At 26.5% G+C, this 26,562-nt stretch overlaps 1 protein-coding gene across 4 annotated transcripts; it reads right to left on the bottom strand.

Moving 5' to 3' along the window:
* Positions 1 to 4,976: 4,976 nt before the first annotated feature.
* Positions 4,977 to 26,290, bottom strand: LOC136089009 (prostatic acid phosphatase-like). Of its 4 annotated transcripts, none has more exons than XM_065814442.1 (13): positions 26,200 to 26,290; positions 19,678 to 19,816; positions 18,775 to 18,870; positions 17,440 to 17,526; positions 16,194 to 16,259; positions 12,009 to 12,107; positions 11,845 to 11,931; positions 10,372 to 10,498; positions 10,204 to 10,295; positions 5,969 to 6,072; positions 5,775 to 5,879; positions 5,417 to 5,487; positions 4,977 to 5,281 (listed from the first exon to the last, which is right to left on the bottom strand). In XM_065814442.1, the coding sequence occupies exons 3-13, from the start codon at positions 18,862 to 18,864 to the stop codon at positions 5,124 to 5,126; spliced, it is 1,086 nt and encodes a 361-aa protein (XP_065670514.1). In that variant the 5' UTR covers positions 18,865 to 18,870; positions 19,678 to 19,816; positions 26,200 to 26,290; the 3' UTR covers positions 4,977 to 5,123. The 4 variants fall into 4 exon arrangements, with proteins under 4 accessions (XP_065670514.1, XP_065670512.1, XP_065670513.1 ...); XM_065814440.1 differs by lacking the exons at positions 19,678 to 19,816; positions 26,200 to 26,290 and adding exons at positions 24,067 to 24,159; positions 24,230 to 24,707; XM_065814441.1 differs by lacking the exons at positions 16,194 to 16,259; positions 19,678 to 19,816; positions 26,200 to 26,290 and adding exons at positions 24,067 to 24,159; positions 24,230 to 24,703.
* Between the last annotated feature and the right edge of the window lie 272 nt (positions 26,291 to 26,562).

Raw genomic sequence — 26,562 nt, 5'->3', positions numbered from 1 at the left:
CTTTAATTCTGTTTGAAATTCATTTTTTTATAGGGCGAAACTTTATTGTTTTAATTAAATGTAGTATGTCATTTTCAAAATTTTCTAAATCAGGTATAAAAGGTGGGGTATTTTTTGTTTTAAATCCATAATTATCATTATCTTGGTTAATATTAAATACATCATATGTGTTTGTATTTGGTTTTAAGAAAAAATGGGCTTTTCAACGAATTCTTTTAATAAAATGCTCAACTTTTTCATTCAAAGAAATAGTATAACTTTTTTCATCTAATATAGGTATATTTTTCAAAGAACATTGAGCACTCTATTTTGTAGAATACATTTTAAAATTGTTTAAATATATATATTAGACTCCTTATTAAAATTTGTTGAGCACTTTTAATTGTATTTTAACATTCCGTGTAAATATGGAAACTAATAACTTACTCTTTGAAAAATATACCTATACTAGATGAAAAAAGTTATACTATGTCTTTGATTGAAAAAGTTGAGCACTTTATTAAAAGATTAATTTTTCTCAGTGTTTTTTATCTTATGTTGTGGAAAAAATGTTATATTCAAAGTTAGTGTTTTATTATCATCTTTAGGCATTGCTCTTTCATTTTCATATATTAATATTTTATTTCTATGACAAAACTGGCCGAAAATTACACAATTTCGATGTAAGTCGTTGCGGGGCAAAACGAGAAGTTTTGATTTTTTTGTTTTGCCGATATCAACCATGTTTATTTAAAAAGTTAAATATGGTTAGAAACTATACGAGAAAAACTAAATGTGGCAACTTTACTGAGCAGAGCATGTTATATTAAAATTAAAAGAAATCTTATTGAGAATAGCAGCTTTGACATTTATCGTAAATAAAGATGCTTTACACAGGAGGATTTAAAGAAAATTAAAGAATTTAGACTATTATTATGCATTAAAAATCACTTGGTTTATTTAATTATTGCCAGATGATACTGAAAATCAATTAGTTAACTACATAAAAGAAATTGATTGCCTATAAGTGACATTCAACGAGTTGCCAGTATGTTGAAAAATACAAAAATAGTTCATCCATTCATAAGTATAATGGTGTTTCAGGAAGAGATTTTTAAAGATTATAAGTGTGTTTTTAAAGAGACATACAGACCTTTTAAATAGAATACCTTAAGGGTTGTCTTTAAATCGTATTTAAGGTTTAAACAGCAGTTCTTTGAACATTTATTTCAATAATATAGAAGTTGTTATAAAAAAGTACAAGTTTGAACCTCATCAAATTTTAACCCGTCATGAATCAGGCATAACAACTGTTCATAAATCTGTTAAATTTATAACAATAATAGGAAAACGTTGTGTTTCTTCTGTAACTAGTGTTGAACGAGGTGTGACGACAACTGTTGTTTTAAACCGCTTAAAACTTTTTTATGATATATAATGTGGATCATGGTTACATGAGCATCTTGGACGAAAATAACAAATTATCAACTTAGAGGTATATTTTCTAAAGCATATCATAAAGTTATCTCAATAGAAGTTACCTGTTCTGGCTTTTGTACATCTGGAATTTATCTTTTGTGTCGTGATATAATTCCAGTCATTAAGTTTAGTAATGACAAAAGCTCTAATGCCAACTTACATAAACCTGATAAAATTGATTTACAAGTTTATTCAAGCACCTTTTTACCTTGGTTGTCAGGATGTTCAGAAAATATTGATTTAAATATAGTAATACCCTGCTTTTCTAATATTTTAGCTATTACAAAGATCACTTTATTACCAAGAAAAAGAGAAGAATCACAGATAATAACAACATCACTATTTGATAAAAAATCACTATTTAAATCCTCTGAAAAATCAAAAAAGTCAAAACAACAAAAAATAGAAAATAAATGGGCATTAGGAAAGGGTAAATAAAGAGTTAAAAGTTTAAGTGTTGAAAACTGTGAATGTTCTTGTAATGGATTATGGAGTATGGCTGCCAAAGTATTAAAGTAGAGTCAATGTTTAAAATGTACAACTTAGGCTCATTCAGACTGATGTTAATTTCTGTCAATACTGGTGAAGCATTATGTGATTTATGTGACTCGTGACAGTGTGTTTGGTTATATGATTAACTAGCGACAGTTTGATTATGCATTACATTTGTTTGGTTATATATTATGCATTATTATTAGGTGTATTATTGTATAAAATATTTATCTTGCCAAGCTCTTAAAAATCTATTTTGTTTAAAAATGGCTTGCTTTGATTAACCCATGAACTAGACTCTATAAGAGGAATGCCAAGTAGTTCTGTTTTCCCTTCAATTCTTACCAAAACTGCAAGATGATTAGCTAGGGCTCTATTTTTTCAGACATGCCTTTTTTTTGAAACACCCTAATGTATATATATATATATATATATATATATATATATATATATATATATATATATATATATATATATATATATATATATATATATATATATATATATATATATATATATATATATATATAGTATATATATATATATATATATATGTATATATATATATATATATTTATATATATATATATATACATATATATACATTATATATATATATACATATATATACATTATATATATATATATATATATATACATATATATATATATACATATATATACATATATATATATACATATATATACATATATATATATATATATATATATTTATATATATATATATATATGCATATATATACATTATATATATATATATATATATATATATATATATATATATACATATATATATATATATACATATATATACATATATATATATACATATATATACATATATATATATATATATTTATATATATATATATATATATATATATATATATATATATATATATATATATATATATATATATATATATATATATATATATATATATATATATATACTGTGCTGTGCTAAAGTCATTATAACAGCGTCGAAAACAAGCTTACAGTGCATTTTAAACGCCATAGGGTCCTGCCATCTGGCGAATACTTCATAACTATTTATTTCAATGGTTGCTTCAGCAGCTGACTTTGTTTTTAAACACATTTTGTGTTATTTTAATAATATTTATCCATTTTTATCGGGTTTTCTCGTGGCGATTAGTGAATTTTCAATTTTTGGCGATTTAGCAGGTATGTTAAAATTTATTTATTTATTTATCTATTGTTTAAAATTTATTTATTTATCTATTGTTTAGTTTAGTAATTGTAATTTAATGACATTTTATGCAGTTTTATTGTATTTTACTTATGGATTTATGTGGAAAGCATGAAATTTTGGTTTTTTTAGCCCATAAAATTGTTTTTTAATATCATGCAACAAAATTGGAATTTTTGGTCAATAAAATTTAAAAATTGTCATATTCTGTAGAAATAACAATTGTAATAACATGATTTATTATGTATTTTATATTTATACTATTGCACTTTTAATATTTATTACTTCTTTTTATCATTTTATATTATTTAAAAATTTTGTTTACATTTTTCAGACATGACTCCGTATAGAAAGTTGACGATGGAACAGAGATGTGAGGTGTTGGCGAAGGTTAAGGAGGGATATTCGTATCGGAAGGTGGCACAAATAATGAAAATCCACTACCTGACTGTATTTGGAATTGTGAGGTAGCATGCCGCAACCAACTCCGTACGCGATCTTCCCAAGGACGGCCGGCCAAAGAAGACCACGGTCAGAGAGGATCGGATGTTAGTTCGTATGAGTATGAAAAATCGTCGAATGACTTCATCGGACATCAGGAAACAGTCGGCAGTGGACATATCTACAAGCACAGTCAGAAGGAGACTCCTGAAGGCCGGTCTACAAGGTTGTGTAGCGGCCAAGAAACCTCTTTTGACTGTTGCCCACAAGAAAGCTCGATTGGATTTTGCGCGACGACATAAGGACTGGGGTGTTGAGGAGTGGAAAAGGGTGTTGTGGAGCGATGAAAGCTCATTCCAGATGTTTTGTGGGGCTAAAAGGGCTTATGTAAGAAGGAAAGCCGGGGAAAAGTTCATCCCACAGTGCATTGTTCCAACAGTTAAGTACGGGGGAGGTTCCATAATGGTTTGGGGTTGCATGTCCTGGGCAGGGGTTGGCCAGTTGTACAGGTGTGAGGATACCATGAATCAACACCAGTATGTCAGGGTCCTCGAGAACTGTATGCTGCCATCAGCCAATTTGCTTTTTGGCAATGGAGAAGAGTTCCTGTTCCAACAGGACAATGCTCCTTGCCATAAAGCAAGGCTTGTGACTGCATATCTGGAGGATCATGATATACGGGTACTGAACTGGCCAGCCCAGAGTCCAGACCTCAACCCCATAGAGCACCTGTGGGAAATAATGTTTAAACACTTGCAAGGAGCAAACCCTTGCAATAAGGATGCACTTTGGGCCCATTTACAGAACATATGGAATGATATTTCACCAGCTACTGTTCAGAACTTGATTAGCTCTATGCCCCGTAGGATCAAGTCTGTCATCAAATCAAGGGGTGGGAAGACAAAGTATTAATAAACTGTGTAATTTTAAATTGTATGAACAGTTGCAATAAAAAAAATAATCCAAATCAATTGTTTTCAGTCGTTTTTATTTGTAACGCTACAAGAAAATAGAAAAAAACCTTAAAAAAAATACTCTTATAATCACTTTTTCACAGCACTCTATCTATATATATATATATATATATATATATATATATATATATATATATATATATATATATATATATATATATATATATATATATATATATATATATATATATATATATATATATATATATATATATATATATATATATATATATATATATATATATATATATATATATATATATATATATATATATATATATATATATATATATATATATATATATATATATATATATATATATATGTTAGGGATGCAACAAATAGCTAATATCATTCAATTGATAAAGAATAACACAAAATTGATAAATAACAAAGTTTGACTAGTTAAGAAACAGTTAAAAGTTAACAATAAATATAAATACTGAAATTATATTAGGGTGCATATATATATGAAAAAAATCTTTCTTGCGGATTATGATGGCTAATAATTGTCCGAGTTTACTATTTTATTCAGCTAATAGTTGTCCGAGTTCACTATTTTTTAGCGAGGAGTTATAAAACTTTAACCGATTTAAAACCTTTTTCCTACGAATAATTATGACAATCAGCGTTACCATTAGTAACAAGGTCAATATCATAAATACAAGGAACCCAATTTTTAATTCTAAAAAAACAATTGATAAAATGAACATTTTGAAAGAATATAAAAATATTTAAAATATCTTTTAAAATTAATTTAAATTTATTTACAAATTAACAACGTAAAAGATAATTTTCTTTTAACAAATAAATAACTTACGTAGCTGTGTCAAGAAAAATATTTTATGAGGAAAACAATCTTGTTTTGTTGTTGTGCGTCGGCTTGTAAGTCTAAATAGATTTAAAATAAAGAATAAAACCAATTTATAATTATACCCTTTCGTAGGCAAAAAGATTAAAAATCTTTAACCAAATGTTTTTAAAACAAATTAAAATGGTATGAAATAAATTTACAAATTTGTTCAAAATTTTACAAAAATATATTTTATTAATACAATTTATTAAACTTCTTGTGATCTCAAACATTGAATAAAATCGCTGATCTCAAAATTTGTTCAAAACTCTGACCTCAAAAAATATTCATAACACTGACATTAAAAATTGTTCATAACACTGACCTCAAAAATTGTTCAAGAGGGCAAGAAATATCACAATCTTTAAGTTTGAAGGGAAAGGTATTTCCAGATGTATCATTTCGAAAATGCATTTCAACCAAAAAATTTCTAATGAAAAACTATATATATATATACATATATCACAATGTTTTGTTTATTTGCAGAAAAAACACAACTTAAAAAACAACATTCGATACCGGTTGTTATCTTCGTACATTTCAATCATAAAACAAGATGCGAATGTTGGTACTGTTATTTCCAAATCCAATGTAGCTGCTAATGCTAGTATTGATGTATCATGCTGAAGCCATGTATTAATTTATTTATTATACAAATATATGACAATTATATATTGAAAATATAACCATTTATTCTTACCACTGAAAATAGACCGGGTGAATAAAAATGAACAATTGCTTTTACTCCGAATTTTTGGAGTAATTGCTCAAATTACATGAATAAAAATTTTAAACAATTGCTTTTTTTTGCGTGAAAGCTTTTACTCTCAGCAATTACTCATATAAAAGAAAAATGAATAAAAAAAGCGACGAACAAATGCTTCAAATTTTACGAGCACCTCTAATAGTTGCTTTTTGTTTTACTTTTTGATAATTAGACATTCATTTTATCAGTTTATTACTTTATTTTACTATTTTTTTGACGATATATATATACAGAGCTTATATTCATCGATAAAATTTTAAGTTTCATAGTATTATCTTTCAGCGTTCAAAAATAATGACCATATAAAACTTATAACCCCCTCAAATTGAGGGGGGTTTAAACTTTATATGGTCATAATTTTTGAAAACTAAAATATTTTACTATGAAATTTAAAATTTATCGATGAATATTAGTCTAGTTAAAAACAGTACAAAAAATATTTCATCAACTTGTTGCTCTCTCGTTTGGGGCAGGGTGGGCACAAAATTTGGGGATTTTTTGGTCCCAGCCTTCAATAATCGCAATGCATCCTTATTTGACATAAGTATAAACATATAAATGTTTGGAGTTTGCTCCATGTCTAGAAGTTAGCTATTTCAAAGGCCAAAAAAAGCTGGTTCCGGCTCCGATATTTATTTATATATATATATATATATATATATATATATATATATATATATATATATATATATATATATATATATATATACAGTGGGTAGCCATTGAAATAGGGCCATCACGTTATATGTTATATTGTCAGCATTAATTCACCTTTCAAACGTAAAATTCACAATTTTTCATAACTATTTACAACATTATTACAAATTATTGTGTAGGCAACACTATTTTGTTGCTAGCAACACTGTATTTTGCATGTTTTGACAAGTAAAATCGTGAAATTGTGTTCAGTTACCATTTGTAGAGTGCCGAAGCTCGTTGTGTGTGTGTTAAGGATCTTTCTTCAAACGTTATTTTTAACCGACTACTTTTCAAAATTTTAATTCTTTAAGTGTTTTATTAAGTGAAAGGCTTCTTTGAAAGTAGTTTTTCCAAAAATATACATTATTTCAACCTTTTTTAATTTTCTTTTACATATTTTTTTAAAGTTTCTGACAATGGGTAAAAAAAAAGATGTGAATGTTTGTAAAAAAAAGTGAAATAATGTCACTTTTAAGCAACACTAACTATTCTCAACGAGAAATTTCAAGAAGAATTGGCGTTTCTAGGCAGACTGTGCAAAGAGTAGCATCAAAAATAAAAAATGGCAAAAACCCTATATCCACACTCCGTAAAAACTGTAAAGGAAAAAACCAAACCGTCCTGCAAGAAAACCAAAATTAACGCCTGCCATGAAGGATAAAAGACTGAAATGGGCTATAAAACACCGAAATATGACAACAGATGATTGGAGAAAGGTATTTATTTCTTAAACATGTTGTTTTCTGCTTTATTTCTCGATTTTCTTTAGATTAATGAAAGACTAACATTTTTTGAAACATTTGTTTTCAGGTGTGCTTTTCTGATGAATCCACGTTTCAGATCTTGGACGACAAAGCCTCATTTGTGCGACGAAGGGTGGGTGGAAAATTTAATCCAGACTGCATTATCAAGACAGTAAAATATCCATCGTCAATTATGGTGTGGTCCGTTATATGTGGTAAGGGTACGGGAAGGCTTTACATAGTCCAAGGGACAATGAGGCAATGCCAATACAAAGAAGTTTTGGAGCAAAAGCTCATTCCTCAAGTCTCGGAATGGTTTCCAGATGGCGAATTTATATTTATGCAAGATTCTGCCCCATGCCATATGGCAAAATCCATTAAAAAGTTTCTTGGAGAGAAAAAAATACCACTGCTCGATTGGCCAGGAAATTCCCTGGATCTTAATCCTATAGAAAAACTGTGGGAGCTATTAAAAGGGGAGGTTTCTTTAAAAGAACTGGTGACAAATAAAACCCAGCTTATTGAAAAACTAATGGAAGGTTGGCATCGAAACCCTCACATAAAAGAATTGGTAGTAGAAGCTGTTATAGCAGCAAAGGGTGGATTTACAAAATATTGACAACATTTTTATATATAAAAAAAAAATTCGTTTGTTTTTATATTTATATTTGATAATAAACAATTATTCTTTAAATTTTTAATTATTTTTTACCGTAAACCTTTATTTTTTTTACATTATGGATAAAATTTTATAAAAATGTGTAGAAAACTCAATGGCCCTATTTCAATGGCCACCCACTGTATATATATATATATATATATATATATATATATATATATATATATGTGCATATATATAGTTAAATATATACATATATTTATATATATATATATAAATACCATATATGCACTAGCGTATATATTTTATCTTTGCATTTTTATCATTATTTTCATTTTAGTTATTATTATTATCAATCTGATTTATACTAAAAGCAGCCATTTTTAAATGATAAAATAAAGACAAACAATTTTCTTTGTAGCGGCATAAAGCATTGTCTCCTAAGCGGAAGCAATTGATTTTGTTATGAGCATTTGCTTTTCAGCTTTTACTTTTACTCAAAACAATTGCTTGTGAGCAATTGCTTTTTTTTTTTATTGTTTGTTGTTTTTTTGTTTTTTGTTTTTTAAAGCGCCAATTTAAGCTAATATTTTCATTGGGTTTCACGAACAAAAATGGGTTAGTAATTGCTCTTCCTCCGTACCGATTTTCTATAAATGTTATGTATATGATATTATCGCTATTTTTAATTCAGAGTTTGAAGCTCAAGAATTTTTTACACATCTTAATATTCAACATAAAAACTTAAAATTTACGATGGAAAAAGAACAAGATAATCAAATTGCATTTTTAGACGTTCTTATCAATAAGTCTGTTTCACTTTCCACATCATTTCATCACAAAAAAAACATATATTGGTCTTTTACAAAAATATTGCAAAGATGTTATAATTAATTTAATTTTCACTACCAACAAATTACAAAACAATTTATGTATAAAAGATCCACTTCCTAAGCTGCTCAAATCCAATATTGTTTACAAATTTGCTTGAGCTGGATGTAATGCCAGTTATATTGGAGAAACCTCCAGACACTTAACAACACAGATTCATGAGCATCTTACAAGTGACAAACAATCTAATGTTTATAAGCATTTAATGTCATCTGTTAGTTGTAAAAATAAAAGTAAATATAATTGTTTTAAAATTTTGGATACTACTTCTAACAAAAACAAATTGAAAATTAAAGAAGCACTATATATAACATGGGAAAACCCATCTTTAAATAAACTGTTCATTATAATATGAATTTGTCTATTTAGTTTTTTTTTTTTTTTTGGTTTACTTATAATTTTATTTTTATTTTTTTGCTATTTACGGTATTATAATTTGTATTATAATTTTTATTGGTTTATAACAATACTATTTGTCTGTTAATATTTCTCTGAAATGTCTTTAAATTTTTTATTTTATATTTATATCTAGAGTTTTAAATTTGTAAATTTATTTTTTGAAAATGTAGTATGTCAACTACGAAACATGCAAAGATTAAAAAATATCGTGTTTTTCTTTAAACTATGTTCACAATTATTGCTATTGCATTGCTCAAGATATATATATATATATATATATATATATATATATATATATATATATATATATATATATAAATAACCATATATGCACTAGCGTATATATTTCATCGTCACATTTTTTATCATTATTTTCATTTTAGTTATTATTATTATAAGTCTGATTTATATTAGAAGCAGCCATTTTTAAATGAAAAAATAAAAACAAACATTTCTCTTGGTAGCGGCATAAAGCATTGACTCCTAAGCAGAAGCAATTGCTTTTGTTATGAGCATTTGCTTTTCAGTTTTTACTTTTACTCAAAACAATTGCTGGTGAGCAATTGCTTTTTTTTATTTACCCGGCCTAATATAACCATTTAATCTTACCCTTGTAAATGCAACCATTTAATCTTACCCCTGAAAAAATTGAAAGCTTGTACAACTTATCATAAGATCTTTTAGTTTTAAAATTTCTCATATTAGTATTTATCCAGTCCAGAAGTGTGCCTAAAGAAATACTAAATTTATTTAAAACAGGAACAAGTATGATATAGTAACTGATTTACAATTTAGTATAGGATACCTCCCAATAATCTTCCTAGCTCGTCATCAGCGTTCTTATATTGATACAAAAACACCCATGAACCTATATCAAGAAGTTGCATCTCTATATCTTTGTACCATTTTGGTGGACTAAAACCTTGAGCTGCCTAATAAATTCAGCAGTGTTTAAAAGTAATTGAAAAGCTTTTTCCTAGTTTTTTTCATAAAGTTGATTTTTTTAAAATGAAATTAATTATAACTATGTTAAATAATAATATATTTACAAAAAAGTTAAAATCACTTTATAAGTTTAATTACTTAAAATTTTATTAAAAGAATGAAAATGATTGGCTCAAAAGTTATTAGACAATCTATTTATGTCAATTAAAAACAAAATTTATAACTTTAATTTTTTTTTATGATTTCTGTTACATATTAATATTATTTTAAAATCTGTTACATAATGTCTCCTAAGCGCATTTAAATCAACCCAAACAAATCTTATTGATTAGCTGGCTTGTGACCTAAATTTCCTCTCAATGTGCTCCCAAAGACATTCAATTGGGTTTAAGTTTAGAAATCATGGTGGCTTTTCTAAGAGTCAACCTTTCTTTTGGAAGGAAATTATGTGACTAGTTTAGATGAGCCTTACAGATTGTTGTCATGTTGACCAACCACACAACATTTTATTTTTTGGAAGTGACAGCATTGTGCCATTGATTATTTCTTTATAAATGCTTTTGTACATAATACCTTGAACTCGATAAATGGGAACAACTTTATCATGGATTAAACATGACCAAAGAATTAGTAAGCCACCACTATGCTTTACTACAAAAACTTGGCACTTAACAACATTTTGGTAACCTACTGAATAATAAACATAATTAATACAAACAGAGCCAAACATCTTCTGCTGTGCTGTCCAGTTTGAATGTGTTTTCTAGCAAATTTCAGTCATGTGCTATGATTATTTGCAGAAACAATATTGTCTTTTAACAAGACAATGGTCAAAAAATTGAAAAATATTTTTGTTCACAATAATACAACAACTTCACTACAAACTTCTTTTTCTTGTGAGGATCTGCTTTTGACTATCTCACTACAACATTATCTTTGTAAGATGTTGTTGATTTCAGTTTTCCTGACTTCGGCAATACTTTGAAATGATTCCATCTTTAAAAAACATTAAATATATAGCGAGCCAGCCAGATCATGAAGTGCTCATTAAAATTGAAATTTGTTGCACAGACTTTTGGTTATCAGCTGCTTGCACAATTAACTTTTTAACAGCTTTGGTTAAATATTTATTATTTCCATAATGACTAGTTGATTACTGATTTTTTTTTTAAATATATGTTCAGAAAAAAAAGTAGAAAAAAGAAAATTTTAAAAAAGTTGTTGGAATTTATTTTGCCTTAATACTTTAGAGCAAATGATTTTCATAATTTAAATGAAATCTTTTTCAAAAATTCTATTTTTTATAGTAAAAATTAAAATAATTTCTTAATACTTCACATTTAAAGACATCATCAATTATCCAAATATTTGTAAAATCAACTTTCATTCCAGTGTAATCACTTAAAACTTTAAGAAAATTCTAAAGAAATTAGGAAAAAATTTATATAATTAATCAAATGAATTACTCACTAACATGAACATAGTAATATAAATAACCTGGTTATCATGTTCCTTTTTAACATATTCAGGTTTTAATGTCAATTGATGCAATATTTCTTTAAGACGAGGACAATTAGTCTCATCTGGTCGCAAAACCTGAATTGAAAAAGTGAAAAAAAAGTGAAAATATCTGGGTAGAATCTCCTATGAAACCTTGTTGCAAAAATCCTACTTTATAAACCTCTAAAATCAATAATTCAAATATAAAAATGAAAATTGTTAATCTATAAAATCAACAGATTCTGATTTGCAAAATCTGGAAAAAAGATCTTGCCAAACAAAATAATGTGGAAATAAAAAATATTAACATATTATAAAATAATAAAAAATAATAATACATACATAATTAAAAAACATGGAAACGCCATGGAAAATGATCTTAAAGTTACTTTTAAAATACAGCTTTAAATAATTAATGTAGAATATTTTAAAAATATATTTATTTCATATATTTAATTTTAAATAAAAAATTACTCCTGAGAGAAAACTGTTTAACTTTTAAGAATTTTTACAAGATTGTTTACACCTTTCTTGTGTATAGATTTTTCCTTTTTAAAAATTATTCCAAAAATAATATCATTGATTGGTTCTAGCAAGTGGAAATTGCCTCTATATGTTATTATAATATTTATTTGTAAACAAATTTAGCATCAAGTACTGTATATAACTTTTGTAATACAAATTTTCATATAACTTTGATTAAACAACTTTAACTGCATAATCCATAATTCATAAAAATAATGTAAATGCAACATTCATAATTTTTGTTTTAGAAAATACTTCTATTGATTGACTATTTCCACTAAATAAAGATTACAAATTTTATAATTATATGACTTTTTATTATCAACAAAAAGTCATATAAATACAACCTTTATGTCAAACTAGTAAAACTCCAGATAAACTTTCTAACAAATTATTTAAAGCATTATAAAAAAGTTTTTTGTTGGATTTCGTTCTGATAAAGAACTTTCATTCATCTGAATTCTTTGATTCATCATATTCATTTTAGTTCATAGATAAATCAAAGATTCATCTATGAATCAAAATTTATAGATAAATCAAAGATTCATCTATGAATTAGATTGAATTAATAAATTAAAAAATTCCTTTTGCTTTGGGGTTTTTGGTTGGGTAAAAGCTAGAGATGGTGTCTCAATAAAAACACTAATCCTGAGAATATCTTAACTACATCTGGCTACTGTCTTGTAGAAAGCATCTCAGGCAAATAAGATAAGGGTAAGCAAAAAATTTATGTTGACCAGGTTTACATTTTTGCCAGATTATTAGATGAAAAGTATGGCAATGATATAAACCTGTTTTACAATATTTTCTGCAAGATGCAATTTTCTTGACTGAAATCAACATTAAAAAGAAAATAAACAACATCAAAAAGAAAAGAAACAACATCAAAAAGAAAAAAAACAACATAGGAAAAATGAGTGCAGTCTTAAAAAGAACAACATAATAAAAATGGTGATTGAGTAAATAGGTGCTGAGCAAATGTACTTAAAAGATCAGTCAGAAGATTTAAAACTGATTTCACAACAAAAAGGTGAATTGATATGTAAGTGTATTCCAAGCATGTGACTATTCAAGTCTTTGTGAATCTTAAGACAATAGGTATCAACACTGAGATCCGTAGTGTAGTCTTAGAGAGAGAGTAGATCTAATAAATTTTGCAAGAGGTAAAATTCTACCAATCTCAAAGACCATGTGTATTTGTAAAAGAAACGATTTTTTAGTTTCTAAAAAGTTTATTGTTTCATATTTTTAGCATTTATAATGATTTAAATTATTAGAAAAACCTGGCCCAAACAAAAATATAGTACTTAGCACCTCTAACAATAAAATATGCATTTGCTTTATTGCCACTAATCAACTTAAAACCATAATAAAATACTCTTTTAAAAAGCATTAATAGGGTCGTTTTTCTGGGCAAAATATAGCAATGTCGATACTAGATATTGATGAAAAACTTTCCAGGGGGTTACCACAAAATTTGGCAAATCTTACAACCAGTCAACTTCATATCCATTAAACTGAATTTTAATGCTATAGTTACATAAATACTGCCAAGGAAGCACAAGCAAAAAAGAAATCATCAACTCATTATCCTAGTCAAAAAATAATGTAAAATGTAAAACAAGATTAAATCTAAACCAGCTTATCAGATAAAGTTGGGGTCTGGGCTGATCAACAGAAACTTTCTGCTTACACTGGATTTTTTTAAAAAAATCCAGTGTAAGCAGAAAATTAAAAGCAGCAATTAATACAAGTTTTATAATACTGTAAAGTAATAAAATTCATAAATTTCATTTTAAAAATACTTAATTATTTTAGCTATCTTTGCAATTTCATCATACAAATTGGAAAATAAAAATTTTGAACTACAGAAATCACCAATAAAAAACAAAAAAAAAACTAGGTAATCCTTATAAAATCTTAATTGCATCTAAATAACTCTGAAAGTGTATAATTGTACATAGTATCTTAAATTATCAATACATTTGTATTACTTAAAGTATTAAGGAAAACTAAAAATAAGAATTCATTTGAAATTGTAGATTAAGAAATCAAAATAAAATCAACATTAAAATAAAAATATTTTAAAACTCAAAATAAGGTTGTTAATAAAATACATTGATACAATATCATTAAAGGTTTTCATTAGAATGTTTCATTGACATTAGGATCTTGAATTGATAAACCGTGTACTGCAACATCATTTCAATTATACAATGAAATTATGCAATATGACTCCATCTTGCATGACTGCTTCCTGTTTAGATTGCTGAGTTGCATGGCTTCTTGTTTAGATAATAACTCATTTTCAATAAATTCTTGTTTAGATAATAACATTAAAATGCAGTTTAACTGTTCTGCAAATTAAAACTAATGAGCCAATTTTTAATAAATAAAACACAAATGATTTTTTTTTAATTGTTAAATCTTATTTTTCCTCTTATAGGTATTATACTATTTACTATTATTTATTTACAATTACTATTTACAACCATATCTTTTTTTTATCATGATTTTGATTGAACTAAAGGATAGTTATGCATTCCCACAAAGATGTAGAGTAATCAAATTGTGTCAACAATATTTTGAAGCCAATATTTTGTAGTTATCATCCGACAAAATGTTAAATCAAATTGTAAAAACGCTTCAAGTATTATGTAAGCATACAGCTCAAAACTTCATGTCAATAGTTAAAAATCAACCGAAAGAATATTTTCCTGATTCGGCAAAAAGTTAGAAATAAAATATGTATCAAAAAAATAATAACATTACAAGTGTATAGAAATATTAAAAAAATTAAATCAATTTATTTGAAATTGTATTCTTATTTTACTGAATACTTAAAGGCAATTCTTTGGTTTGGTTTTTTACAATCAAGTTTTTCATTTATGTAACTTTTATGATGTTTAAAAATATTGTTTATAATAACATTGACACAAATTAGTTATAAAATTAAAAATTGAATACAGAATATTACTTATAAAAAGTTGAAATAAATTACATTCAACTAGTTCAAAATCACTTTGATTAAAGACATCATGTACTAAAACAATTAAGAATAAAATGAGCTTAAATAAATTATCTGTAAAGTCTGTAAATTGGGACAAATATTATGAAGGCTATTTGGCCTACAACAAAACAAAGAAGGTGAGCTTTGACTAAAACAAAAAAGTTAGTTTTTTTTTGTATGCATTTATTCTTTTGCTTTAATGAAAAATATTTTGCCCAAACATTTTTTTTTATCATTCTCTTTAATATGAACACAACATGTCTCGGAGGTTTGGGATCCCTTTAAGTAATTTAGGGTATTTCTGAGCCTTTTGGATTTTTTAATTATATACAACCATGTCTTGTAATAATAATAATATCTTTGTTATGAGTAAAAGATAAGAAGCTATAGTAATTTGACATGAACAATAACTCTGGAAGTTGCTTTAATTTCAGGTCTTATCTGAAAAATATATTAATATACAATATATTAATATACAATATTCGATATTTTGATTTAAGTCCTTTAGTTTTAAGTAAATTTAATGAATTAAATCTAAATAAAAAATAAAGCAATATTATTTAAAATCAGCAATGTGGTACTATTGCAAAATAAAAGTTTATCTCTGATTTGATTTTATATGATTACAAGTGAAATAAGAAGAATACCGGATCACTGTCAAATGGAACAGAATGAATAGGTATAGGTTGCCAATTAATATCTTTATTCCAAACCTAAACAATTAAAAAATATAATACAGAGATCAATGTATTTCAAAAAATAGAACTGCTTCCAGTCATTTAATCCCCTGGAAAAAAATGACAATTAAATCAAACAAATTATTAAAAGACTGAAATAAATAAATACAAAATTAAAGTTATTAATCCCTCCAAAAATTTTTTAATAAATTATTAATGCAGTTTTAAGCAATAAGACTAATTATAAGTTGCCATTTTCCAGTTTTTTATAGAAGAATGCAATCAAAATATTAATTTTTATTAGTTTAGCCCTGCGCTCTCCTATGGAAAAAAGAGGAGGTCTTCCTATAGAAAAAAAAAGAAGAAGTCTACTAATTAATAGGGTCTTCTTATTAATAAGTATAACTCATGGTATGTTAGGTTTCAAATAAAGCAAAATTACATAAAATTTTCAAAAAATGATAACCATTTCATAAAAAAAATATTGTATTAGATTTTATTGCATAAAAAGGATTGATTATTGACATTATAAAAAATGTTAATTTTGTACAGTTTTTTTAAATGAATTTCTTTAGACTTGTTTTTATAAAACATGATTAATATTTTTAAAACTTTTATAAAACTTCACTTTTTTTTTTTGAATGACAGGTTAAAATTTTAAAAACCTTTTTTTTTAAGTAAAGAACAATGGAATCTTTTAAGGCCATACAGATGAATCACTTAGTAATAGAGTATTCCTAAAATATTTTGCAGACTATATTAGTATATCAATAGGAACATAATTAGGGGGTGTCCTAGGGTTTTACCAAAAAAACGTTTTTTGAGCAACACCCTACAACAAAAAAATACTTTTTTGGCAAAACATCTAATTTGTTGAGAGGCCAATGTTTCATGATTTACATGTTTTATTTTATTATGCAAATCACTAATATTCTATCACTCAATAGAACACCTTAAATTAGACAATTAATTAAAGAATTTAATTTATAGAACCATAAAGTAAAAAAAAATTATTTGTGAATTGCTTCCAAAACATAGCATAATAATTTTTTTCCCCCAAAATGCAGGACTCCTGCACAGCATCTAGGGCTAGCAAGCTCATGTCTGACCAACCCATGTAAAAATGTTAGAAAATTTTTTACTTTTTTTAACAAATATAGAGTTGCTTGTTTCATTCTATGCAAATGATAGTAACACAATAAAGTTTAAATATAACCTGATATCCAATTGGTGGGAAAAGACCTGCTAGTTCTGTTTCTGCACTTTGTAAACATCTTGATTCATCTGAGCTTCGGATATAAATCTAAATGAAGTTAAAATTTTATGGAAAAATCATGAGTAAACTGTAAAAATATTTGAAAGTATAAATATGTTGAAAACAATTTCACACATCTAATATTTTTTCAACCTACATCAGCGCTTTGTAATTCATTCTCTTTGTCCTATTTTCCTTTTCATATAATGCAGCTTTTGATTTTTTCTGTTAATCACTTTCTTGCTCTTTAACATTCTTCCTAGTTTTGCTAGTAACTCTGAACTTAGAAAGTAGATGCCAAGTTTAAATAAAAGCAGTCTAGTCATGTTTTTCCATCTGAAAACTGGGAGAAATTATTGATAACCATAAAAAAAGTCAACTTTATCATGCTAACTATGTCTCAGTTTAAAAGCATGAAACGTATTTAATAGTCAGCTAAAAATAGTTTTGCCTCAAGAATTTACTTGACATCTTTTTCATCTATTTCACTTAAATACTCTCTCTACGGAAGAAACATAAACAACTTTGTCTAAGTAACATCCATTAACATTTCAAAGCTTGCTTTAATATATTTCTCAAGAGCAGCAGTTTTAGATTTTTAATCAATATAAACAATATAAATTATAATAATATAATCAGCATAAATGGTGAACAGTTGCATTACTTTATCAATAATATTTTTGGTGAACTATTTAGTGACATTTATTTTTGTATCAGTTTGATTTATTTTTGATTAAGTTGTATATTTCAAAGTTTTTTTAATCAGAAATAAAGATAATGTAGAGAAAGGTCGAATTTGCAGAATGTTAGGTGGTTAATAAGATTATTCAATTGCTACACCGGTTATATTGATATTCTTATATTTATGGCAACTGACTGAATCTTCTACTTAATATTTTAATATTTAGGCTGTACAAAAAGTGCATTGTAAACATGTTTAATTCTACTTTAACAACCAAACTTAAACTTTAATCTTGTTTAGAAATACTACCACGGTTGCTGCTCAAACAAGGTATCTTTTGTTCCAGATAAAAATATTATTTTTTTTAAAACTTATTGTTCTATTAAGTTGAATATTGTTAAAGTGATTGTCCTTTGTAATCTAAAGACTTATTTGTGTATTGGAGATTTGTATACAAAAGTCAAAAAGAATATTGTTTATTTCTCTTCATTTCCTATCTAGCTACATGGTCTGCACTTATAAAAAAAATGAGACAAAACAACAAATAAGTTAGTAGACTCATAGGAAATATTACTAAACAACTTTGTATTTATTTTTCTAAAATAAATTATTACCTCTTTTTGCACATAGCTTTCATTAATAAAACCAGACTCAACTATATAACGCTTTTTTAAAAACTCTCCTAATCTGTATGTCATGTTCATTCCTATCTGTAAAGAAAAACAAACAAAAAATTAACATTATTAAATATAGAACTATACAAACATGACTAATGGTCATATGGTTTTTGTTAGATACATTATGAACTGGCAAATCAATATATTTACAAAAGTAGATTTGGCATAAAAATTGAGTTGCTTGCTTTTTTTGTTGCACAGCAGACTATAGGACATTAAAATTTAAAATATATATGTATTTGAACCTTTTTAATAAAAAAATTACAATGATTTTTTTTTTGAAGATACGGGTAGAACAAAGAAAGAGTTTTCCATTTAAAAGGTATGTAATAGATTATTTAAAAGCCAATAAAATTTCTAAAATATTGTAGCAATAAAAGTGATTTTTTAAATAGTATTTCACAAACTTTACTTATAAATTATAATATTCAGTGCAAAGTCTATTATCCTTTTTTGTAACAAATTCTACAGCTACTTTTTTTACAGCTTTTTTTGTAACAAATTCGACAGTTTTTTTTTCAATAAAAATTTAGTAAAAAATTAAAAGATGATTTTAAAAAATATTTTCGAAGAATTATGAAAAATTAGGAACTTCAAAAACTTTCACATTTTTTCTATCAATATCTTTTTAATTATATTTTTCTTGAAACATGTAAAAAGCATTTTATGGTGTTTAGAAAAAAAACTGTAGAATAATTGCCTCCTAATTTTGCTAATATGCTTCTTGTCCGCTAAAATTATTTCCATTATATATAAATTTTAATTCAATTTTGAAAATTATTTTAAACATATAGTAGAAATTTGAGCTGCATTTACCACCATGAATGTATTGATATTTACCTTACAAGGTGAGCCATCAAAGGTATGCCATCCTGTATACTTTTAAATAATATCACTTTAAAAGTTAAAACTTCAAGAACAAAAATACGTCTTTATTTACTTTTGATTCCACAACATTGATGTTTTTGTTTTTTAACACCTAAAGCGGAGTATCAGCTCAATTATTACTTTTTTTTTATTTGTTATTTATTTATAACTTTTAATTAACCATATATATTTTCATTTTTAATTTTTTAATCAATTATTTGAATAATTTTTTTTTTTTTTAATCTAAATCAAATCATTTGATTTCAACAATAATTTAACTGTTCATGCAACATAAACTTTTTTTTTTTACTAACTACCAAAGCACGCCCAGACATCTTATTAAATTAGACAAAAAATCTTTTAACTTTTAATAAATCCCTATTAACTGGGCTCCACATATGACAGCTTTAATAAAAATTACATCTAATAATGAAAAAATAATTATAATATTAATTATTTATAAATAATATTAATAAATCAACTAAAAGAAATATACATTAATGATAATAATAATAGTAATAAAGTTACAAATAACAGTAAAAAATAAAATAATAATAGCTTTACAAATAAAATTTCACAAATTCTTTGTACAATCGCATTCTATTTTAAAAAACAGCTGAAATTAGCACAATGGTCTTTAAAATAAATATTAAAACTAATACTAAACTTAGAGAATGTCAAAATTACTCTGAATAAAAGCTTTTGTTTACAAATTTCTATTTTCCTATAGACTTAGTGTTTCAACAAGTGTTACAAACAGCCTTTATCATTTTACTGTGGTCACCTTGATGATTTTTACTTGAAAAGCCTTTAATTTTGTTAGATATCATGAAATCCTTGATAATTAGACAATAGATAAATGACTTTCCTTTTATGTTTTAACTAAGCATATTACTGATTATATTGAATCCCCTCTCATCAGATGCTTGACCATGACCTAATATTAAAAAAAAATAAGAATCTATTTTATACCAACTTTACTGGTTTTAAAATAAAACTGGTTTAAACAATTTCCATTGTGAAATACTTAAATGAAGGTAAAAAATGAGATGAACTCTCTTCAAGAATTGCGTGGAAAGCAAGATCATACTCATTTAAAAAGGGATATGCAAGCAGGTAAAAATTAGATTTTACTTATGTGTTTTTTTCCATCTGTTAAAGAAGATTTATTTTTCCAATTGTATTGACTCTGGACTGGTTGCTTCCAGAAAAGAAGACTAATTTAATCCTCTTTCAAATATTTTTGAAAAATTCAAATTAATATAAGCTGACAATCTTTCATGAATCTATTGATTCCATCTTGAGATAACACATTCTTTCTCCTCAAATCCATAATTTTACATTCTATAGCAAACTCAATTGTCATTGATTTTAACAGTAGAAAGTTTTCCTTTTTAGTGAAATCAAATTGACTAAATTGCCTCCCATTAAAAATGCTGCTCAAAACATTTTGTTTGATTATTATACCTATTAGACGTTTAGCAGTTAAAATCAAATTTTCAATTGGGCATCTGTCTGATATGACATTATCAGTCATCGGGCATCCGCCTGATATGTCACTAAGATTTTCTGAAATAAACTAACAATATAACCAAAAATTTTGTAAAAGACAATTCATCCATAGTTCCTTTTTAGACTATTTTACAACTATTGCATTTTGGTTGCTTAATTAGGAAGAACTTCCCAATACTTTATCATTAATAATCACCCGAATTTAACATAATCTCACTGCTACATTTTAGTCTTTGACCCAACATGTTCAACAAAATGCATAGGAAAAGTTTTCAGATTCAGTGACATTTACATAACTAACTCTTCTGGCAGGAGAATTATGGAAAAAGTTACATTAACTTACTGATTGAAAACTAGTTTTACAAGTACCATAGACTACACGGAGGTTGTAACTCTCAATGTTAGATGTTTCGGTAGCTCTTGTTGCTTGTACTGCTTTTCAATCGGATCAAGAAGTAACAAGTTCACACTTAGGCTATCCACACACAGTTGTATCAGATTTATGCTATTATTAGTTGCCAAGATGCTTCACGTAGGTGATGATGCAGTACAACCATGGCCAGCTAGTGACACACCATATTAATATAAGTAATCTGGATTTGATACGTCGAGGACTAAACTTAGCTAGTAAGTGGGACATAAAAGAGTTAACAGTTTACAGTGATAGCAAGAGCACCATGGGATGGTTAAACACAGTTTTGAAGGAAGAATATCGTGTAAAAACTTGGGGAATTTCTCAATTGCTAGTACAAAACAGTTGAAAACTATTAAGGAAGTGGCGAAAGATATCCAGATCATAGTCCAATGGATTCAATCTGAAATAAATTTGGCCAATCAACTCTCACAAATCCCTCAAAAATGGTGCAGAACAGTGTATGCAGCTGGATTACTTGAACAAAAAGACATTTGGAAATTTCATTCAATTGGTCATTATGGTGTCATTCAAACATTACAAGTTTGTTTGTGAAATAACCAGAATGTATAACGTAAGGAGGTTTTAGCAGTAATAAGAGATTGTAAGCAGTGCATTTTCTACTTCAAAGTGTGCATGTTCTATTTTAAAGTTGGTGAATTCTAATTATACATGTTAAATCACCAGGGTTGATTGATTTAAACCAATGGTTTAAACAATCGTTTAAATGAGTCTAAAAAATATCAATTAAAACCAAACTAATTTCTTTTTTTTTTTTTTTAATTTACCTCACCAAGGCCCAGAAGGCCACTACAGCCGAGGAGGCTCATTGATTGTGGTTATAACCCTCTCTCAACCTTATAACTCCGAAACACGAACCTTGACGAACAAGGCTGCTGCGCGAAGAAACAAGTTGAGCACGGTACTACCAGGGATGTAGTGGGGATTGAACTCAGAATCTCTCACTTTTGAAGCGAGCGCTCTAACACTACACCACTACTGCATTTACCATCTTATTGAAAATATTAAAATTAATTGGAGTTGCTCTAGATAAGTTGCAAAGAAATCAAACAAAAATAAGTGACACTGTTGAAATTTTTAAAGAGCTGATAAACATGTTATCATTTTTATCAACTGATAAAAAAAATATTGGAAACTAGATATCTTCAGACTATCAGTGATGCTCATTTCCTTGCAAACACACTAGATCCTAGATATTTTGGATCTAATCTTTCTGAAAATGAAGCTGCAATGACTTTTAGAGATGAAAAGTAAAAGAACTTGGTACCAATAATATTCAAGTTGAAAGCCAAATCTGCTCTATTTGATAAAAGCTATTTGTATAGTGAATCTGTTTTAAAAAATGTTGTTAAGTGCACCAGTCTTGGTGCTGGAGTTAAAAGAATTTTTTTAACTCTTGGACTAGTTCATCTCAAGTTAAGAAACAAGGTGGGAGTAGGAAAAGCGGCAAAGTTTGTTTTTATATACAGAACATTAAACAATGATGTACTGGTTAAATTACAGCAGTAATGTTAAAATAAAATATGATTTACTAAACTACAATGATTAATGTTTTTATTTAATTGAAAAAGCTGACTAGACATGACCTTTTTGAAAAAAAAAAAGAGTTTAAACCAAAAAACCATAGTTTTTTTGGTTTTTTCAAAAAAAACCCATGGGTTTTTTTTTTTTCTTCAAATGAAAAGTTTTTTTTACAAAACCGGAAATCACGTAGATGTGTGTCGAAAGTTACGCATAATTTTATTGTTTAATGACAATTGTAATTAAAAGTATTGTCATGGGACTTTTTTAACTCTGTATATATAGAGAGAAGATATTTTTGTAGAGTTAGTGAGCTAAAAAGAAAACTATAAAAATATTTTATTTTATCATTATATATATATATACATATATATATATACATATATATATATACATATATATATATATATATATATATATATATATATATATATATATATATATATATATATATATATATATATATATATATATATATATATATATATATATATATATATATATATATATATATATATATAAATATATAACATAAAATAATAAATTGGCAAAGTACGTATCAATTCCTACTGTACATATTAACTCCTAATTGTGGAAGCTATTTTTCAATCTGAGACGTTAAGTTGTTTACTGCAAAGATAAACTAATTTTGTGTTCAGTTATGAATTTGTTGCGTAAGGCAGGTTTCTCAATTTTTTACAATTGGTTTTTTTCTTTTTTTCTTCTACTTATAAAGTGACAATAAAATAATAACAATAATAATAATAATATTAAAAATAGTATTAATATTAACATTATTGTTATTTTTATTATTACCATTATTTTCATTATTATTATTCTTTTTATTATTGCTACTATTATTAATAATAATGATTAATAAATAATTAAATAACTACCTTTGTAAGCATTCCAGGATCAACAGGCCATTGATTAACATACTGATTATTAGGAAAAAAATAAATTGGAGAGCGTGCACCATGACGATGGACCTTTCAAAGATTATAGTTTAATAGTACAAGAACGACTTTAAACAATTACTAAATTGTAAATTAAATTTACCAAATGAGCCATTACAAGACTTTTGTGAGCATTAACAGAGTCTTGTAACATCAGCAAAAGTGCCACAAATTTTACCAAGTCCATCTTTTAAAGTTCAGAAAAAGATATTGTAGCATGTATGAAAATCTACTTCTTTCAGTACTATAACTAACTTATATCACAACAAATACTTATAACATTTAACAATATCAATTTAGGCTGATATCGCTTAAAAATAAAAATAATCATCCGTTGTAAAAGCCGGTAATTATTGTATTGGATTCGCTCCGCAACCACAACTATTGAAATTCTATTAGTATTAAATCTTTTTTGCCTAATAACTTCAACCAAATTATAATGTATTTTCTCTGGCAAGTTAAAACAGAAAAAAGTATCTTGCTTTAAAAAAAGTGTTTTTAAGTTAGCTTATTTTTATTATTGTTTGTATAAGATTAGAGTATCCAGATTTTGATGTTAATTAAAACTTAAAATGTTAAGTAAAACGCGTTTGGGGCCATCCATAAATGGTCAGTAAATAGAAAGGGGGGCGGAGAGTTGCGGAAAAGTTTGGCAATAATTGAAAATGGGGAGGAGGTGTTGACACCAAAATAATGTCAATTTAAATTGTAAAGTTTATATTTACGTCATCCATTAGCACGTTTTTAAAAAGATCGATTTAAAAAAAAAACATTAAAAGTTGATGGTAAATAAATTTGTTTTATTTTACGTGAGTGGGTAACAAAAACTGACATCAAGACGTCAAAAAACCAAAAAAATCACTGACAACATTTATAGACAGGTCCTTTCCCCTGTAAAATTTTATTATGTTAATAACTCAATTTTAGAATATTGCTTTCTGATTTGGTTGCGCACAGAATTGAAGAGAGATAGAATAGTTTACCTACATAACTTAGAATTCTTGTTTTTGAACTACTAGAAATTTGTGGCCTCAAGCGAAAAATGATGACATGTTACAAAATTATGAACAGTTTGGTTTGCCTGAATATATCAAGTTTCTTTTTAATAAACAACTATATTTACACTCGAGGTCTTAAAGGATTTCAGATTTTACAGAATTACATGAAACAGATCAAAAAAATGATCATGAATTGGGCATAGAGAATGCTATCTAGCATGGCTATGAATTCGAACGACGTCTTTTAGTGCTAGACGGTATTGATAATTTTATTGAATCATCAATTAAAGTGGAATTGGAAAAATGGTATCAAAGTTTAAAAATTATTGATGTTATCCTGTAATAGGTATTTTGTATAAGTCAAGACCTTTTCTCGATAGTAAATCACGTAATGTGCTTTACTTTAGTCTTGTGCATAGTCAGTTTTTGTATGCAAATATTGTATGCACAAGCACCCATAAAACCAAATTGCTAAAATTGCTACAAAACCATGCATCCAAAACAATTAATTATTTAAATAGGTTAGTAAACCCGGCCCCAGTGATGAAAAGCATGATGGTTCTAGGTCTTGAGAAACTTAGCACATTACAGATATTAATTTTTATGTGTAAGTATAATTACAACTTTCTACCATGCGTTTTTCAGATAATTTCTTGATATCATTTTCTGAAAAATATAATCTGCGTTCAAATACCAGGTACGACCATCACCTAGGGAAAACTACATCACAGCAGCCAAGTTTTTTAATTACAAACCGTGGTCCATCAATATGGAATCATTTCCAAAATAAAAATATTAAAGACCGAAAAAGCATTTCATCGTTTAAACGACAAGCTGAAATGCATCTCCTTAATTTCTGACATATATATTATAGTTTACAGTACATGTTTTCAGATTTTTTAAAATTGTTTTATTATGATTTTTTTTTTCTTATGTGTTTTAATATTTTTTTTTGTTTTTAATTTTTTACACTAAAAAAAAAAGAGCTTTGCTTTATTGAATTTTTATTTTACTTTAAAAAATTAAAGTGTTTTTCTCTATGAAAAGGTTGTGATAATAAACGCATCATCCTTACCTTCTTTGAGTTCCTGACTGATTACAACAGTATATATATATGTGTGTGTGCATGAGTATATGTGTATGAGTATATATATTATAAATTTAAAAAAATTAAAAACGTTTTTTATCAAGGTTTTTTTTTTTTTATGTTTACGATGTTATTTACTTTATATGAAAAGTTGTAATATTGTTTAATCAGCGAAATAAAAGTAAATAAAAAAAAAAAAAATCCTTTTCTTAGGAGAACGTAGCCTTGCTTTTCAGAGATCTTCGCAACGCATTGGTGAGTCAAATAATGAAAACTTTTTATTTCTGATAGAGTTATTAAATATTTAATGCTTTAACAGAGTGCAAAGTAGATAGTATATATCGAAACCTC

Source organism: Hydra vulgaris, chromosome 12, assembly GCF_038396675.1.
Source record: "Hydra vulgaris chromosome 12, alternate assembly HydraT2T_AEP".
NCBI lineage: Eukaryota > Metazoa > Cnidaria > Hydrozoa > Anthoathecata > Hydridae > Hydra > Hydra vulgaris.
The sequence above is the reverse complement of the archived record's forward strand: the minus strand, read 5'-3'. Positions and strand labels throughout refer to the sequence as shown.

Bases quoted from the DNA above. Each gene is read 5' to 3' on its own strand.
- LOC136089009 (XM_065814440.1), bottom strand. From the start codon at position 24,313: ATGGACTTGGTAAAATTTGTGGCACTTTTGCTGATGTTACAAGACTCT. The intron at 24,160-24,229 runs GTAAATTTAATT...AATCTTTGAAAG, and splicing joins GTCTTGTAATGGCTCATTTG to GTCCATCGTCATGGTGCACG. The intron at 6,073-10,203 runs GTAAGATTAAAT...ACATGGCTTCAG, and splicing joins AGCTTTCAATTTTTTCAGGG to CATGATACATCAATACTAGC.